The sequence below is a fragment of the Triplophysa rosa genome, linkage group LG20, assembly GCF_024868665.1.
Source record: "Triplophysa rosa linkage group LG20, Trosa_1v2, whole genome shotgun sequence".
Taxonomy (NCBI): Eukaryota; Metazoa; Chordata; class Actinopteri; order Cypriniformes; family Nemacheilidae; genus Triplophysa; species Triplophysa rosa.
The window spans coordinates 7,611,363-7,629,789 of NC_079909.1; the positions used below are offsets into that span (position 1 = coordinate 7,611,363).

Sequence of the window (18,427 nt, forward strand, 5' to 3'; positions counted from 1 at the left end):
TGCTCTCTCTCAACACACCGTATCCCTCTTTCAGATAACTGGCTCTTGGAATTGTGATTAAATTCCTATTGATTTTTACACCACGCTGATCTCTGTGTCATAAACGGCTACTGACTCTATTGCAAATTATTGAAGAGTAATTTATGAGAAAAACTGGAGATTATTCGGTTAAAACTGAGAATAAGATTAAAACCTTTAAGAGATAGTTTACAATTCAGTCAACATTTATTCACCCTCTTGTCATTTTAAACCCGTATGACTTCTTCTGCAGAACACAAAGGAAGATATTTTGAAGAATGTTGATAACTGAAGAATGGCGATACGCATTCATTTCTATTGTATGGACAGGACACAAAACCAATGCAAGTCAATGGGTTTGGCTATTAACATTCTTCGAAATATCTTCTTATGTGTTCTGCAGAAGAAAGTAAGTCATAAAGGTTTGAAAAATCATGCGAGTGGGTAAATTATCATTTTTGGGTGAACTATCCCTTTTCAGCTATTAAATGCTGCAAATGTTTCTGAAATTATTCTTTCTGAGCAAGATGTGACATGACAGAATTTGTGTCACATTATCTCATTGTTGCATCATGTACCTAAATTCACCACAAGCCAAACTGAAAACAACATCATAAAAAACTCACAACTACAGGTCAGACGATCTGGACACTTATAAGGCACAAAAGTGACAGTATTACTATCTCAGTAATTCAGTAGTTCATGAAATTCACTCCTGTCCTGATCCTTTGTACATTTTTTGTAACTTTTGTATAGATTTCCTCATTAAAGAGTCAAGGGTATCCGCAGGGTGTGCACATATTTATGCTAACTTTAGTTTTCATAAATTCCGATATGTGCATGGAACCTTGCGTACACACATTTCAGTGCCAACATTTAAACATCAAGCCCCAGACTTTTATGCACCTTGCTACCAATCTATGTGAATAAGAAAGTTTGAAACTGCTTGAATATTCATGGTTCCACTCTATTGATATTTGTGGATCTTTCACATGAAACAATGGTTTTAACAAGATGTGTGAGACCAGCAGGAAAGTGAATCTTTAAGCTCCTGAGAGATGAGACATTGTGTTCACCATAAGCTAATTGGTTACCTAAATGTTCACCTTGCAATTCTGGTTTTGAGATGTGTTCTATAGCAATAAATGACCATTGAATTGAATTGCTGATCTGAATATTAAGCCGCGAATCAGCACAAAGGTTGTGCTTACTTGCCATTCGTGACTTTAAAAGATGCTGATTCTGTGTGAATTACATGCGAACTTCTGCGGTTCAGTAACAAAAGCTTCTGCCATTTTGGAAGCATGTTTGCTTTAGTTATTTCAAGAAGAAACTGTATTTCGCAATCTACAGTTAAAAATTCATCGAGCAGGTAATAGTCTTCGGCGCTGCCCGTGGATGACCTTTAAATCTCCCATATTTTGTGTTAAGCAAACTAAATGTGGGACCTTTGGGAAGGACCTGTGTGAAATATCAAAAGGGCTTTGGCTTGATAATCTGATGATGTGAAAAGTTCCCTATCAAAGGTGAACTTGAATGCCGAGCTGCCTATTTAGCAACGGCCACATTAACAATTCATGAACTGGATGGTGATAAATGTTATGGTATTGTGATAAACTGTGATCAAATAAAGCGACGGTTTTATTAGTTGTGCAACAGCTGTGGTGGCTTTAGTGTCAGCGATTGAAAGCTTTAACAATTTGTGTTTTAGAGTCACGTTAATGCAGGGGAGTGCATTGCTCTTCTTTATTGTGTATTTATGCATAGCATAAATCTAGCAACATCTGTACAAACTCTGCTGTATAACAGCGGGATGGATTGTCCCTTTCAGTTGATGGCATCCCTCTGGTTATTCCTGTAAATTTCTACTTGAAATTACAGTAGATAGAATAACATTTGTTGTTTTATTGGACATCACACAATCGCAGCTTTTCTGTGATTCCAGGTGGACTCCAAGCCTGGTAGGTTACAATTCTGTTAGTAGGCTATATGTTAGGTACAAAACCTTTAGCGGTCTCTGCAAAGCAAACTGCATCCCACAATGAGAAAAACCAGCTTGCGCTCTATAATTGCCCGGCGTGCTCTCCGCATGGAGCTCTGTAGCTGTAACAATTGATAAACAGAACACAAAGCAAAAAGCAGACTGCTGAAGAACACACATTTCTCCTCAAACCGTAAGATTAGCAGATCAAGTGAAGCTGGGAGATCCAAGCAGCTGGGAGCTCCAGAGCCTCCCATAAGCACTACAGCGGCGCCCGTATTATCACCCTGCCTTCATATTCTGGCCGAGCGACGTCGCACGAACGCTCCGAGCTTTTAGACTGATTGGCAGATTGCAGAGGAGACACAGAAGAAAGTTTACAGCCTTCATTGTGAGATGATATCTGTCTGTGTCTGATCTCCCGTGAGTTGTCCGATGTCAGCGTGATGACTCAGACGTGGTTGAGAGCCTGTCTGTAATCATTCAACCAATGCGTGGATTGTACCATTTTTACATATATGGAAGCTGTTGCGTTAACCTCAAACCGCGGCCTTGGTACGTTCACAAGCAGAGATCAAAGTGTCTTCATTTATTGATTTTTTTATTAGACCACTGAAATATTTTTACAGTTAGTCTCTGAAGTGATTTTAATGGATGGATATTAGACAAGACAAATGTATGCATTTCCCTAGCTGGCTGTAAGATTTACTGTATTCTTTCAGCCTTTTAATTTCTTAAAGTACCTTGTGATGTAAGCACTTTTCAACCGGTGATGCGTGCCAAATCCTCCAGCACACATGAAGCTTCTTGACGCAGCCAGACAGGTGCAAAATATCAAATGCTGTGTATTTGAACGGACTCTTGAAATATTGTATGTGTCTATTGTAGTACTTCATTAAATAACAACAGGCCAAAAAAATAAATATATTTACAGGCAAACAACATTGTTGAATTTATGCTGTCAAATTGTAATTCAATGCTATTTTAACCACCTAATGTACCCTGGCTCGTTGACTCCAGTATTTTACCACAACATCTCATTGATTTGACAGTCATGAACCGAAGAGGTGGTGCACAAACCACCACAGCGTCTGCAATACTTGAGTGAACACAAGCACGAGAAATATTCTCTCTTATGGCAGGTGCGTTTCAAGTGTCCAAACGCAAACTTAACACAGCTGAGGGTATGTGTCGTGACCTGAGGAAAACATCAAAATGCCATCTCAAAATAAACATCAAAGAGAGTGAAAGGCGAATATGAAAAGTCATTTGTTAGGTATAGCCTACATTGAGGGCATTGTGGTTAATTAGACGGTCTTACGTAAAATGTTACACAAGCACCTTGAATTGACGGGGAAAACGGGACTGTTTGGAAATGTGGTTTTTGGGTTGTGTCTTGCTATCTTACTGATTTACAACGCGTATTTTCATTTTTGTAATCCATATAATATCGAATAAAGCCTTTACGACCAGATTTATTTTCAAGGACGCACAACAACAAAGACAAAACTTGTTTGTAAATATTACGCAGGCAAGAAAACGCTATTCTCACCTGTTAGTTCGTACACAATATACAATTTAACAGCCTTCATTCCTTACTGCAACAAACAGGCGCACTGTTTGCTCCAATGACCAATGATCGTGGAAACGCAAGAAAAAAGCGCACCTGGCAACAGTTGAACAGTGCGTAAAATGAGCTCGGATTTCATATTTAATACACAAGTTTGTAAAAACTCTACAATCACCCAGCTAAAAGAATATAATTCACAGGTATTCGAAGGCAGGAAACATACGCATGTAGCCGGAGTCATCTGTAAGGTTCGCGCGTAAAAGCGTAACGTGTGTAAGTTATGGAGGAGTAGCCTATTACGCGCTGGAAAAACTCACACAATTAACACAATCAACTAAAAACCTTAAGATAAGAAAGGTTTGCAGATTTAATAAAACGCGTTACCTTAGTTTTGAGCGGTTCCCCGTGCTCTATGATGCTTATAAAAGGAATTTCCAAAAAAGAGGACATAAATTCCATTTGTACTATTTCCTCCTGCGTCTGCGGAAAGGCGAGAACGGCCGAGACCCCTTGGACCACTATATCCTGACAAACACACCTGAAGAGCGACTCGGGGTCTCCGCTCGGGGCTTCCCGAGCCACCACGTCCAGGCTCAAGTTGTACGGCAGAAAGTTGTTCCCGCTTTCGGCGAGACCGTTGAGGGCGCGGTTGAGAGCCGCCCGCACCCGGACCGGCTGGCGGGGAGGCAGGAGGGCACCCAGGCGCACGGTGTGTCCTATCCGCGCCAGGATGTGACAGGGCTGCGGGTGAGAGTGAGCGGGCTGGATGAATAGGGTATGGAGAAGGAATATTTGCGATCCCAAATAAAAGTATGCCAAGAATCTGTGGAAGATGAAATTCATCCTGCTTCACTCTCAAAGGTGGTGATGAGGCATTGTCAGATGATAGCATTGCTCGCCTTGTTTTCTGGTCTTTTCTATAATGTCCTTTATTTTTTTTGTGCAGGATGGTGTATAAGGAGTGATCTATGGAGTTACTGTGTGAATGTGATACTCCGCTCGGGAGAGGAGGGGGTTCGGGAAAGGCGGGGATGTCGTTGCGTTCACACCCAAAGAAGCGCCGGAGAGGCGGTAATGGTGTCATTAAAGAACTGCGCGGGAGATGCACTATAAACACGAAGCCTTCTTCATAAAACATCTTTCAAACACAAGGGCATGTTTATTACTGTTTATTCAACCTAAGAGGGATTAGTTCTTTTCTAAATATTTTCAAAAAGCCTATTAGAAACAACGTTTCTTTATAAAATATCTAACTTGAGAGGCTTCACAAGGAGGCATCAAACTAACACATTTACACGTGTTACGTGCTTTTCTGTTGAGTGTACAGTACAATACACACTGTTATCCGTTGTGATTTGTTTCAATAAATTAATTTCATACATATTTACATTAAATATTCACGTGTGATGATGAGAGAGAAAGTAAAGAAAGACTGAACAGAAGATGTGTGGGGCAGCAGGTGAACCTGAGGATCAAGGGCTTTGACATAGCATGTCATGCGATAAAATGAAATCCAATGAAGGTGGACTGAAGCCCTGGCCAATCACACACAACAATGAAGAACTAGAATAACCTTCAACGTGAAGATAACCTGAGATTTCCCTTATTTATTCATCTTAAGCAATAAAAAGGGTTAACTCAACGGAAACGCATACATCCAGCCGCTGGTTATATACTGGTATTAAAATGTTAAGGGCTCAGCATACTACATTCGAAATCGAAAAAGCGTTTTCTGTGTGCCGCAACTACCCCAGCCAATTTCACAAGAGATGGTATTGATCACTGTACTGTATCAACTGATCTGAGACGCTCCCCTCAGGAGTTCTGCTCATGGATAATACATGTGTCTTAAGGTGAACACCGGACCGCTGGCCCTGCACCTTTCCTTTTAAGAGCAGAGGAAATCCAGGCGAGATTAACAGGAGGGTTGTGCTGTGATACGAAGGACAAGAGCAATAAAACTAAAGACTTTATCTCAACAGGAAATTAACAATCAAGAGTAAATATGCAGAGGTCCGTCAGTGATTACATCGCACCTGCAGCACACAGATAACTGGAGGCAGAATGCTCTTGTGGGTCATTGTTAATTTCACAAACCTTTGATACACAGGGGGAGTATTGAAGCACTCTTAAGAGTCTCAGGGGTTTTTCAGAGGGGGTTTTAATATCTTCAAGCGAGTCTCACGAGTGGCTTGCAGGAAAATCATACGCGAGTGACAGAGTTACTGGAACGTGTAAATATAAAACCTGCATTACTGTGTCATAAAGGTGGGACGCAGTTGACATGTTACCTGATGACAAAGGCTGAGAACTTTTCATTTGAAAAATAAAATCAACAATTCAAAAATTGTTTGAAGTGGCACGACATTAGACTTAATGGGATAGTTTAACCAAAAATGAAGATTGTCATATTTACTCACCCTTAGATTGTTTCATTTCTTTCTTTGTTCACAAAGGAAGATATTTGTAAGAATGTCAGTAACCGAGCAGATCTCGCATCGGTTTGCATGTCTTCTGTGACACTTCTGTTTTCTTTCATGGAGTAGTGAGAATGCAATAAGGTGGTCAGCTTTTAAATGTCATCATGGTGCCGTATCAATATTCCCGAGCCGTGCACGGTTCCACATGAGCGTGAAATGTAGCAGGGTATCGGGGGGAGGAGGGGTGGCTAGCGCTTTGTACAATCTTCAGGCCAGGTAACTGAAGCAAGGAGATTGACAAACCCTCGAAGCTCACGAACAGGAGACTTTCCATAAATGCCACTGTGCTTAAATGACACGAGCTGTTCTTCAGGGATGGCAGATGTGTAGATGATGATTTTTAATAAATAAACTGACTGAGAGACGTCCTTTCAATGGAAAGAAAATAAACAGATGACTTTTGCTGAATCACCTATGCAGTCGAGTAGCGCTTGCAGTCTATTCATTATCCTCTCAGGTGACAGTGAATAACGCGTCTCTGTGTGTGTGCGCGTATGTGTGCATGCATGCGTGCGTGTGTGTGTGTGTTTGAAAACTTTCATTGACTGTGCATCTGCCAGATTCTTTCAACCCTAATAAACAGTCTCTCAGATGCTTGAACCACCTCAGGTATTTAAGAGTCTTGAGAATTCACCAAGCAGGTCATGAATATTCTAAAACGTGCAAACAGTTCTTTGGCATAAGCATTTCAGTTTCTGAAATCTTTAAAATTGGATGTAAAGTGGCCCTAAAATGTGTAAGGAGAAATCTGCCATCATTTATTCACCCTCGTGTCATTCAAAAACTGTATAACTTTCTTCTGTGGAAAACTATAGAAGATATTTTGAGAAATGTCTCAGTGGTTTTGAGTCCATGCAATGGAAGTCATTGGGGTCCAATGTTGTTCTGTTACCAACATTCTTCAAATATCTTCTTTTGTGTTCTGCAGAAGAAAGTTAAACAGGTTTGAAACGACACGAGGATGAGAAATGATGAAATACTTTTCGTTTTTGGATAAACTATCTATCCCTTTAAGCTACTCCAGCCTGATCTCACAGGAATATTTTACAAGGTACCTAATTCACATGAATTCGTAAGATGTACAGTGCTTAGCAAATTATAAGACCAAAATTAAAAAAAAAGTTTGTGTATTTTCATTTTTTAGGCAAATACCAAACAGTAAAACTATGTAGACTTTATTCGCTTTTAATACCCCAATTTCAACTTCTTTTCGGAATTCTGAAATCAATCAAGTGTATCATTCAACCATTAAAACAGATTTTTTGTTTCAATGACTCAAGTAAATAACTGCATCTGAATAAACAATAATAAAGTGCTTTACTATTTTATCTCCCTATCTTGTAAAGCAGTAAATCTTGCCGTTGCATTAACAAATGGCATTTATTGTAAAGTATGGTAAAAATTATTTTACAAAAATAAGTTTGTTGAGTGCAATTTTTTTGGACAAATCTTAAGTTAACAGAGCTGATAATGTAAGGGTAACTTCAGTGTTTATGCAGTAGCTCAGTGTTCCTGCTCCTTCAGGCTTTTATTTAAAGGCAACAGTGAGGTGCAGTTCTGCTTCTCTGGGCTTATGTACCAAAACCTTTACCCCTTAAAAATAAACCTCCTTTCGGTCGCCCTCTCTCTCTCTCTTCTGTTTGAAGCACATTGCCTAAAAATCAAAGTTCACTTCCTAGTGAATCTGGATGTGTGCCAGAGGAGCTCAAGGCAAATCTCTCTAATGTGGACTTGTTGCCAAGTCTTTCCTTTGTAATTCTCTGCCTCATTACATGAGTGTCTAACAAGACAAAAACCGTGAGACCAAAGAGATGTAGACACCCGGTCAACTGTAACAGCAGCCGGTGGGGAAAAAAGGGTGAACCTGAAATAACGAGACACACGGGAAACAAAGTTAGCGCGTAAGAAAGACTGACCCCTGAAATATCAATGTTGTTTTTTGCAGACGTGATATTGCTGGATAAATCTTTAAATGCTATTTCTTATCATCACTTTCTACATTCTTCATAGCTGGGTTAGTTGCACGGATACGCCTGCTATCATTATGATCTTATTAAGCCTCGACTCACTTTGTCTCTTCATACGCACAGTAAATTGGTGATATTCAATCATAATTTTATGGTGGGCGTCTCATTTCCTGTTTCCATTCCTATTTCCACTCGATCTCCCTCTTTATATAACACCACGGGTCTTATTTTTCATTTCTCTAATCCGTTCTGAACACAATATCCAAATATATGGACTCCATTGTGCGGAGAGACAGGTACCCTGTATTTGCTTAATTTCAGTCAGACAGACTTGCGCATGAATGCACCTTCCAAGAGACAAAAAGACAATTCACTTGGCTTGATGAATTACGTTTTAATCTTCAGATGTGTTTTCAAGCTATCGCCAAAGGCTTTTTAATGTAGAGACTATGGGGTCCTCAGAGAATGAAGTATTTTAAAGTTCACTGATCTGTATTTAAAAGATTGATTCTTTTGAATTCTTGCAGACACATTCTGCTCACTTTCTGTACTAGATGACATTAATAAATGTTTGGCAACGCAACACATTCACGCTATTCATCAGGGTACAGAGTTGATTTTGTAGGCTGATTCAGATTCAGTATTCGTCAAACGTTCAGGTCGCAGTGTGAGAGAACAGGTGGATTTATCTCGTGTTCTGGATTAACCTCTGTATTACACTTTCACAGCTGACTGGTTATGCTCAACCATCTGAATTACACAGTTAACTCAAGTTGTGCTGAACGCCCTCCTGTGTATACAGACTGGGACACTGGCATATTGTGTATAAGTGAACTTTAATGGAGGCAAAGTCTATTGGGTTTGATTTCTAATTCAATATATATTCATATTCTGGTTAATGTTTTGTTACATACACTGTAAAACTTTGCTGTATAGTTTTGCAGCAGGTTTTCCAGTCACTTACTGTAGATTTAATTTACAATTTTGTTTTAAAGATGATCTTACCTAGTTCTTATATTTTCTTTCATAAAACAAGACTAAATATCTTAGGTCACTTTCTTGTTATGTAAATGTATCGTAATTTAAAGGGATATTTCACTGGCGAATCAAAATTTCTGCATGTTTTACTCACCCTCAAGGCATCCTGACTGAATATGACTTTCTTCTTGAAGAATAATGCAGTCGGAGTTATAATACCACGTATCATTTTACTTCCAAGCAGTAGAATGGGAGTGAATGGGTGTTGACTTTTTGAAGCTCCAAAAAGTGCATCCATCGATCAAAGAACTGCTCGACATGGCTCCGTGGTCTTAACAAAGGTCTTCTGAAGTGAATCGATGCTTTTGTTTAAGAGAAATATCCATATTGACAGCGCTATTAACATTGATGTGCTTCCGTTATCCCTCGACTGCACTTGAACCTGAGGCTTGTTTTTCTGGTGAGTAAAACATGTGGGGAAATTTTGATTTGCCAGTGAAATATCCCTTTAAGAAGTTTTAAATATTTTTAATAGAAAACTGGACTGCTTAGGAAGAATGTAATTTTTTGACAGAGACCAGTCTCTTCTTGCTCATTTTGAATCTCAAAAGTCAAAGTGTTAACTCAAATTGAAAACAGTACTGGAAAGTGGTATTATTAAGTAGTAATTAAATCTACAATAAGTTACTGTCAAACCTGCTGCAGAACTACAGCAAAGTTTTACAGTGTAGGTCAAGGGATATGGCACACATTTTACTTTAAACAAGCAACCAATACTATCCTATAATATTTCATATTTAAGGACTATTATCAAATCAATAGTTGTAGTTCCGGATGTTGTTTATTTACACTCTAAAAAATAATTAACGTGGTTTAGTAAATATCACAAAAATAAACAGCTATATATTAACTTAATAAAATCTTTTAAAATCATTTAGCTGTGTTTTTCAGTGGGATATATAAAAAAAATGTATTAAAAATCCAACAGTTCATTTCTCAAAAAAAGTTTATTTGATGAAAAAATAAGTATTTAATTAAATTATATATATAATTTATATATACTTTCAAGTTTTTGAGTTTTATTTACATTTAAACAATTTAAACAGTATATTTCATTGATTTCGCAGCTTTAAAATTTACTTGATTTTTTGAGTGAAAATTGTTTTACGTAAAATAATCGTAAACGTTTTTAGAGTGTACGATAAAGCTATATATAAAGTATATGATTTCATCACCAAGTGACTATTAGTATCATAACTACTGATACTACCCATAACTACTCGGGTTTATACAAGAAAGAATAGCACTTAAAGATTTTAAAAGAAATAATAAACATTTGTATTTGTAATATTTTTTCTGTAACAAAAGCATTGTTTTATAAACAAAATCAAGCACAGGCTCATGTAATTTAAATAAGCAAATCAAAACACATCAAAGTCTTGAATCGCACCATTGAGAATATGAGACGCTGTCCTTCTCCAAAACTCTCATCCTCTAACATCACAGTTGGTTATTTAAAAAAACATGTTTCAAACCCTGTTTGATCTCATAACTTCATAACATTTGTTTAGTTGTTTGCACTTATTTTTCTCTTTGCCTCCTAGAGAAAATGCTGCCAACGTGTGCCATTTTCCTCATGCGGGAAAGGACAATAGTGTAGTTAAAGGCGGGGTGTCCGATTTCTCTTAGCCGTTGTTGATGTTCAAATCACCAAAACAAACACACCCCTACCCCCATCTTTCGCTTTCGTCAGCGCTCGGCTCGGCTAACGTCCGTCCTGTGCACTGTGCACCTTACTGCTGATTGGCTACAAGGTTGTTTTGGTACTCGGCCCGACTCAGTTGTCTAAAGCGTAATTCGGAAATTGCTTACCCCGCCTTTAAAAGAGAACATCGAGTTTTATTTGCTGTTTGATGGTGTCTGTAATTGGTTTACACTGCGATAAGTTCCTTTTGGTGGTTTAAAAGCCTTCAGTTTTAACAACAGCTGTCTTAGTGGTATCATGAGACCATTAACCGAGCCTCATGGGTAGGCGTTTGCTCTACACACCAGTTATGCATAATCCATTTTATGGATCTTTTTTATTTAATTTTAAGAGCCTGGAATAGGACATATGAACTACTGTGATAAAATATTCCTCTAAAATACGACTATAAAAGGCTGGACTGTCCAGTAGCAGTGATGCGTGAGGTGTTTGGAAAGAACTGTATTTTTCTGGTTAGGAAAATGTTTAAAGATAGGCCTACATGGACGTTGCATAAAAGTGTCAGGACTGTAATTTGCGGTTTCTCTTTTTTAACCAAGGGGACAATTATTTAAATATTAATATGCTTAATATAGCCTATACTATGTTTTTAGACTTTCAGACATTGACTTCATTATAAAAAGAAGAAATCAATCATTTCAAGTAGCCTATAGTAGAGTTGACTGCATCCATTACTTTTTCTTGTTTTGATTCAGTTTCTTTATCATATTTGCATTGATTTTCTCAAAAACATTGATACTGTACACAAATCTTTGGACTAAATAACATTAAATGTTTTAAAGAATGAACACCAGACAGAATTCCACCCCACACAAATCCGCTAAATCTCTCGACATTAAATAAACAAAGTTTGTAAAAAAGGACACAAGCTGGCACAGAAATGAGCGCTGCACGCCTGAATGGGAAGCGAGTCTGTTTTTGCCTCAGATAGACTTCAGCCTTTATAGTGCAGTGACAAATTCAGACTTTCACATGAGCCTGGACGGGTCATCCCACGGCACCATTAGCGGTTCAACAGAAACCCTTTAAATTATTCACATTCTTCTTGAAAGCGTCTTGAAATTTGAGGGCTGTATTTGCATAGCACTTCTGAAAAACTTTTTTATTTGGTCAGCGTGCAGAAGCCATTGGAGAGCGATGTGAATTGAAAGATGTTGGAGATTTAATGACAAATATGTGAAATGACAGCTGGAGGGCTTCAGCAATCAGCACACATCTCACTGCTAGAAAATGTGTGTAATCTATTGTAATCAACAATTGTGTGGCATCGCATGCTGCTCTTTTTATTTTGGACACGCTCCAGTAATCATTGACTTTAAAGCCACTAGCAGTTGAAATAGTTGACAACATGAAGTTTGACTGAGAGATCTTGTTCTAAATAACAAAAGACTTTCCACTGGGAATATTGTGCGATTATTTAAGCCACAACGTTACTGTGCATGCGCGCGTTCACCTTCCGGTACACATTTCCGAAAAATAGAGTGCCTGTAGATTATTTCTGATAACAAGCAAAAGAAACCGAGTTACTTGGCTAAACTTGCCTCTCCAATATTTTGAATGTAGACTGCGATACCAAGCTCAACCGCTAGATGTCAATGTACCATATGGTTTCTTTAAATGCGACAAAACAGACATATTCAACAAATTGTTTATTTAATTAAATTAACATATAACAAAATTCAACAAATCATTGATTTAATACAATAAAATAATAATATGAATTCATATTAACACAAAATAAATAAAATTAAGAGTTGATTTCCAAAAAGAGATAACTCTGTCTTTCACATTTTTTTTAATGAATATAAATCAAACTGCAGTTGGTTTGTTTTGATTTAAGACAAAATAACAAAAAAATACAGCTAACTAACACATTAAAAACATGATAGCATAATAAAAAACATGATTTTTGAAACAAATTTAAAACGGAGTTATCTCTTTTTGGAAATAAACTTCAAATATAAATAGTTATATAGACACTAGCCATAACGATAAACAAACACAGACCGGATCCGGCAGTCCAGGTGCGCGCGTCTGCTGGTGCGTGCCTTATCGCTTATCTGCTTAGAAGGAAACTTCCGCTGACATCATATTACTGGTATTTTGGGACCAATGTTTGAACGCTGACTCGCAAGTAAAAAGACAGAATTTTGTTGCTTGTGTGAACACAGTCTCAGACGTCACGCCCACAGACCGTTGGCTAAACATCTGATGCATAAGGCACACTTTTCTGGAAACACTTCAGCACATTCGAAGTCGTCATCTGATTGGTTGAATTTCACAGGATCTCCGGGAGACGTGCGTGTCGCGTTCTTTAACGGTCCGCCTGGAAACAACACGAAGCCGTCACAAAGTAGTAAGCTGTCGTGTTTACAACGGTTGCTATAAGAATTCATCAAGATCGACTAAACGCTTAATTCTTAAAAGTATGTGAGGTTCGCGGCATAAACTTATAATCATTTTAATGCCGTTAACTTTTGACACGTTTGTGAATGTTGCAACAGCTTTCGATTCAGCAGTACACGAACCGAAGAGCCGCTTCTTTCGGTCACGTCCGAGTCGGTCGTGAGTGAGAACTGATGAGCTAATGATAGTGAGTATGCGTGATTCACCGTGAGGCTACAGAACAGACAACTGATGCTGTGCTAATGTTACGAGCGCACGTGAACCAAGGACTTAAAATATATGGAGCAATCTGGCAAAGCGTAAGTTTATTTAATAACACATAAATCGTATTGAATTATGCATGGATCATATAGTTTCTGTAAAATGCTGATGAAGATTAATTATTCACTTTTTATCTTTAAGACTTAAAATGTCATAGTTTGCTGCACTTCACTGTGCCTATTTGGGTGCTTTAGTTGCAAAACGTATGAAACAGATCATGACGTGATGTGTTAACTGACAGAAGTTATGATTACTGGTTTTGGTTTATATTTGAATGTGCCGAGTGTATTTTCATCCCAGCCGGTCGGGATGATACTGGAGTCTAGACTTGACGCGTTTCGTCAGGGCGAGTGACGTCATTACGTCAGAGCGTAAGAGAATCGGTGAACCGGTCTTTTGAACCGGTTCATTGAAACAAACTGTCCGAAAGAACCGGTTCGCAGAAAAGAGCCGGACTTCCCATCACTATTACCTGTCAGTCATATGGCCTCTTGGGCGGGCCTTGGCCAAAGAAAGCGGCGATAAATTCCAGACTGGCTACGCGAGACTAGTGTGAACAGCATGTTTGTGTACTTACTGGTGAAGTTATTCTGGTAAATTGATGGTAATTTATCAGGATGACAGTGTGAAAAGGCTTTAAAAATGAAGCAGATGGAAACACCTCAGTAGGCAGGATGTTGAACACTGGACTCCTACAGTATGCAACACCTTCATTTTTCAGGGTTTAGACAGGCAGTGCTGCACACTATTATACACAGCAGCCAGATGAACAGGTGTTTACCTGTAACTATATATTTTAGCACATCTGTAACGCTGTATCGATTTACCCATATAGCCACTTATTAAATAGGTGCAAATGCACTTTCACAAAGCCAGTAAAACAAAATAAACCTCTCAGAACCAGCATCTTCAACAAGCCCCTTAACACACCCTGCTTCAATGCTCCATATGCAGCCTAGGGGACAGAATGACTCTGTCAAGGTGAGGGAATGAGTTTCCACAAAACATTTCACCGTGTTTGTGTAGGGGGGGATAGTTTCTCTCTTATGAACAGGAAGAGCTGAAGTAGAACAATCTTCAAAGAGGAAGTGCTGAGAGGTAGTTGTTATCTCTCTCTCTCTCTCTCTCGGTCCTAAGATAATGATGTTTAGGTGGGTCTTATCTCCATCACACGATCTAAATGAGTTAACTTGATAAAAAAATCAAGCATTCCTTGCATATGTGACAGCGTGCCATCATAATATTGATGACTTTTTCCACATTTTTCAAGTAATTTCATTTTTTAAAGACTGTCATATTTTCGCTTGAAGTTTCTACGGACGTTTTCAGAATTTAAATCCTGGGAGGCATCAGCAGGGGGGTCACAGCAAGGGCAGCTTTACTCTCCTGTAACAAGGGATGGAAAATAAGCTGCTATGCAGGGGAAAGGTGTTTATAAAGTGAGGAGGGAGGCAGACACATGGGGGGAGGCGCGCGGCTATGAGATCGAAAGTGCCATTTGGACATGCCGTGCGGCTGTATGAACACGGCTAATCTGATTTTACTGACCGCCTTCAAATTACAAGGAAATAACTTCGCTGATAGCCTCTGGATGTAGAGCGGGACACATTGTACCTCCCTGAGGAAGGATGTTCAGAATGACCCCGTGTCTGGTAACAGGTGAGATGGAGTGTCTTAAAATTCAGGCTGTGGTGATTATGAGTAAGAAAATGTTATCATGGGACTTAAAGACAGAGATGGAATGAGAGCACATGCATTCTCATAGAAAAAAACAAATGTGACACTGACTGTGAAAACCCCGCTAAAGCCATTTTTTTGTGACTTTGTGACGTTTTCTACAAAAAAGATATGAAAAGATTGAAATCATAGTGGGAAAAAAGGATTGAAATCATAGTGAAATTAATGCTTGATATCAAATTGTGTGACATCATAAATAGATAGAGACTTCAGCCAGGCAGGGGCAAAATTCTACCTATAAACTAAGCTTTTATTGAAATTAAAATGTTAGACATTTAATTTGTAGATTCTACACTGATTTATGCATAAAAATGTTTTCCCGTTTTAAAGTTCCAGCGCATAAATTTTAGCGGCACCTAGTAGTGAGGTTATGAATTGCAACCCATGACACACTCAATCTTAATCTAATTAAGTCTTATTAAGAATTAAAAAGTAACTATTCCGGTGTCCTTAAAATGACATTTCATGCCGTTTGTAATGTTGCTGTGTATGAATGTAAGCAGTCTGCCAAATTGTGAACGAATAACAAAGTTATTGGCTTGGGAAAAATGGAGTCGACTCTGAACCATGCGAACGAGTCGTCTGTTGTTCTAATTTCAGTTCCGGGTCAGATTTGCGTCACTCTGTGTAATGCTCGCCTACGTTCCATTTGCGACGCTGTACGCGGTAGACCAATCACAGCAGACTAGACCATCTGACCAATCAGATCAGAGTACGCTGACAGAAATGAGGGGATTAGACAGATGAATCGCTGAACAAATCATTTGAGAGTCAATCAAGAAGTAAGGTAATAATAACTGCATATTATTATAAAATTAAAGTGTTTTTACACCTTGTATGTACGTAAACGTGTTGTTGGACACTCCATAAACCAAAGTAGGACCTTAAAAATCACAAAATATACTCTTAAGATTTTTTTACAGCTTTATTACAGTAAAAGCTTTCTAAAGCGTGTGAAAAATGGTAATGCAGATGAATGATTCCTTTTCGAAGAATACTTTTTAATAAAGTGTACGTCCAAGTCTTTCATAACACAAACAAGAGGAGCTTCAAATTTAGATTCATTTCGACCACAATACAAAAAGTAAATGTCACAAAAAATCCTGCTCTTAGGGTCACTACAACCGTCCAGGAATGACCTGAGGTTGGTGTTGTTTCAGTCCAGTCTCTCAATCATTTTAAACTGACACAGTTCTTCTGATAGAGATAAAAGGTCTTCTAGTTGGGTTTGGTCAGAAGCTGAGTGGAGAACTCGTACAGGTCTTTATTGATCTTCTTTAGGGTTCTCACCTCCTCCTCCAGCTCAGACACTCGTACTTTAGTGTTCTCTCCATCACCAAACACGCTCTGGAAAAAAAATAAAGAAGACAGTTACCTCAGCCGTTCTCTCTTTATTTTTGCGTTTCATAGAGAAGGGAACGTCAGGAAATGATTTTGAATAATCACTTTAGGGCTGAATCCATTTCGGATGAACTATTCCTTCAACTTTTATTGAACCTGGAATAACCCTTTAATCTAAAAGAGCTAACTTGCAAGCATTTATAATCCAGATGAACTGTGTAAATGAGGAGGTGAGGTTATTTCGCGTAAAAACCCACCTGGCTCTGAGAATTCGAGTTCCATCACATTCGCTGAGGTCATCAAATCTTGTTTTAGAACATCCCTAATCTAGCCGAGAAAATATTGACATTCCCTTTGTGCTGAATTCCCTCCTGGCAGGCAAACACCGGGTGACAGCGATGCACATTTTCCCAAGATTAAGTCAGGGGGAGGAGTGATGGCAAAAACTCTTCAGTTATATATTTATTTACATGCATCTCGTGAACAAACACAGCGGGCTGTGAGCTTGCCGGCAGGATCGAGCTCTCTTTTGAGTGAGTGAAACTAATCCACTTAATGGTCCTGTCAGAGCTGGACTCTGTTTAAAAGCCATCTGAGCTCCGCGAGGAACCGAGAACAACCTCTATAGTGACCTGAACCAGTACGGCGACAAATAATGACAACGGACCCCAAAGACCCCCTCGGCCCCTCCAGATGGACGGAACTGAGGGGACCATCTGGCCGCACTGTACTTTGACATTTTAAAGAGGGTAAAATAATGTTTTTGGAGGTACGCAGTCTTTGAATCGGCCAGAATTGGATTCGGCGTTGTGCGCACAGGTCGCTGTACCGTATATCTAATTCCCTAAACAACTGACGATCAATAGATGCAGCTCAAAAACCTCCGAATGGATGGTCAAAAAACCTTCCTCGAACAGAAATGTGGTGACAGCTGCAGTGAGATTCCTGAACTACGGAACATAAAACAAAAGGCGCCAGATCTTTGATCACTCCTGCTGCTATTGCTTTTTTCCCACTGTGGAACTCAGAGAAAATACATTTTATGTGTTAATCATTTCAGCTTCAAGCCCAGTTGATCTGATCGTGTTCTCCTCCAGCGGCTCTCAAATACCTCTCTCGTAATTTTCCGATAGTGTCTGTGTGGAGAAAGTCCTTTACAGTGTTATGAGAGCTGAAGAGCCCGGTGGAGCTGCTCTATCAGCAGATTAAATCACTGGAGACTTCATCTGTGTGTGTGTGTGTGTGTGTGTGGCTGGCTGGCTGATTTCCTGTAAGTAGCAGTAAATAACATGGTCTATATAGAAGATAAGCATCATATTGACCCCATCTGGAAAGCAGACACATTTCACACTGCTATTGGCCTTTCCCCAAAAAATCCATTTAAATGTCAATTGATACTTTCAATTGTGAATTTTGACTGCATGAAACATGTTCCTGTTGTAATATGTTGATAAATGTTCTCTTTTATTAATAAATAACTGTTTGTTGAGCTTTGATCTTGTTGCCATTTTAAATACTGTATACAGCAAGTTGCATGTGGCCATTACTTGCCCAAGTCAAAGGAACCTCATGGACGTTCACATTATTGATAGTAACAATAACTCAACTCAACTCAACTTTATTTATATAGCGCTTTTACAATTTTCATTGTTACAAAGCAATGAAAATTATAATTATAATTATGTAACGATAACTATATAGATAAAGAGTCCAAACCACAACAACAACAATAAAGATACAGATGAACAATTCTGTTGAAATAACTTTAAGACCTGTTTTTTCTTATTTTGATGAACAATAATACGTACTGCTAAACAGTTTCTGACAGGGGCGGTTCTAGGGGAGACATCCATATGTGTGTCAGAATACACTGTATACACTTTAAAAACATATGGGGCCGTTCACATTTCATGCCTAAAAATG

General features: G+C 38.7%; 2 protein-coding genes across 2 annotated transcripts in view; both read right to left on the reverse strand.

The window, feature by feature from the left end:
* Positions 1-4,500, reverse strand: part of grin3bb (glutamate receptor, ionotropic, N-methyl-D-aspartate 3Bb) — a 63,007-nt gene extending 58,507 nt beyond the window's left edge. The window contains exon 1 of the mRNA XM_057362022.1: positions 3,954-4,500. Coding sequence (XP_057218005.1) covers positions 3,954-4,412 — 459 coding nt within the window. The 5' untranslated portion in view covers positions 4,413-4,500. The remainder of the gene's footprint in view (positions 1-3,953) is intronic.
* Positions 4,501-16,047: 11,547 nt separating this feature from the next.
* wdr18 (WD repeat domain 18) overlaps positions 16,048-18,427 on the reverse strand; it is a 62,671-nt gene continuing 60,291 nt past the window's right edge. The window contains exon 10 of the mRNA XM_057362488.1: positions 16,048-16,510. Coding sequence (XP_057218471.1) covers positions 16,382-16,510 — 129 coding nt within the window. The 3' untranslated portion in view covers positions 16,048-16,381. The remainder of the gene's footprint in view (positions 16,511-18,427) is intronic.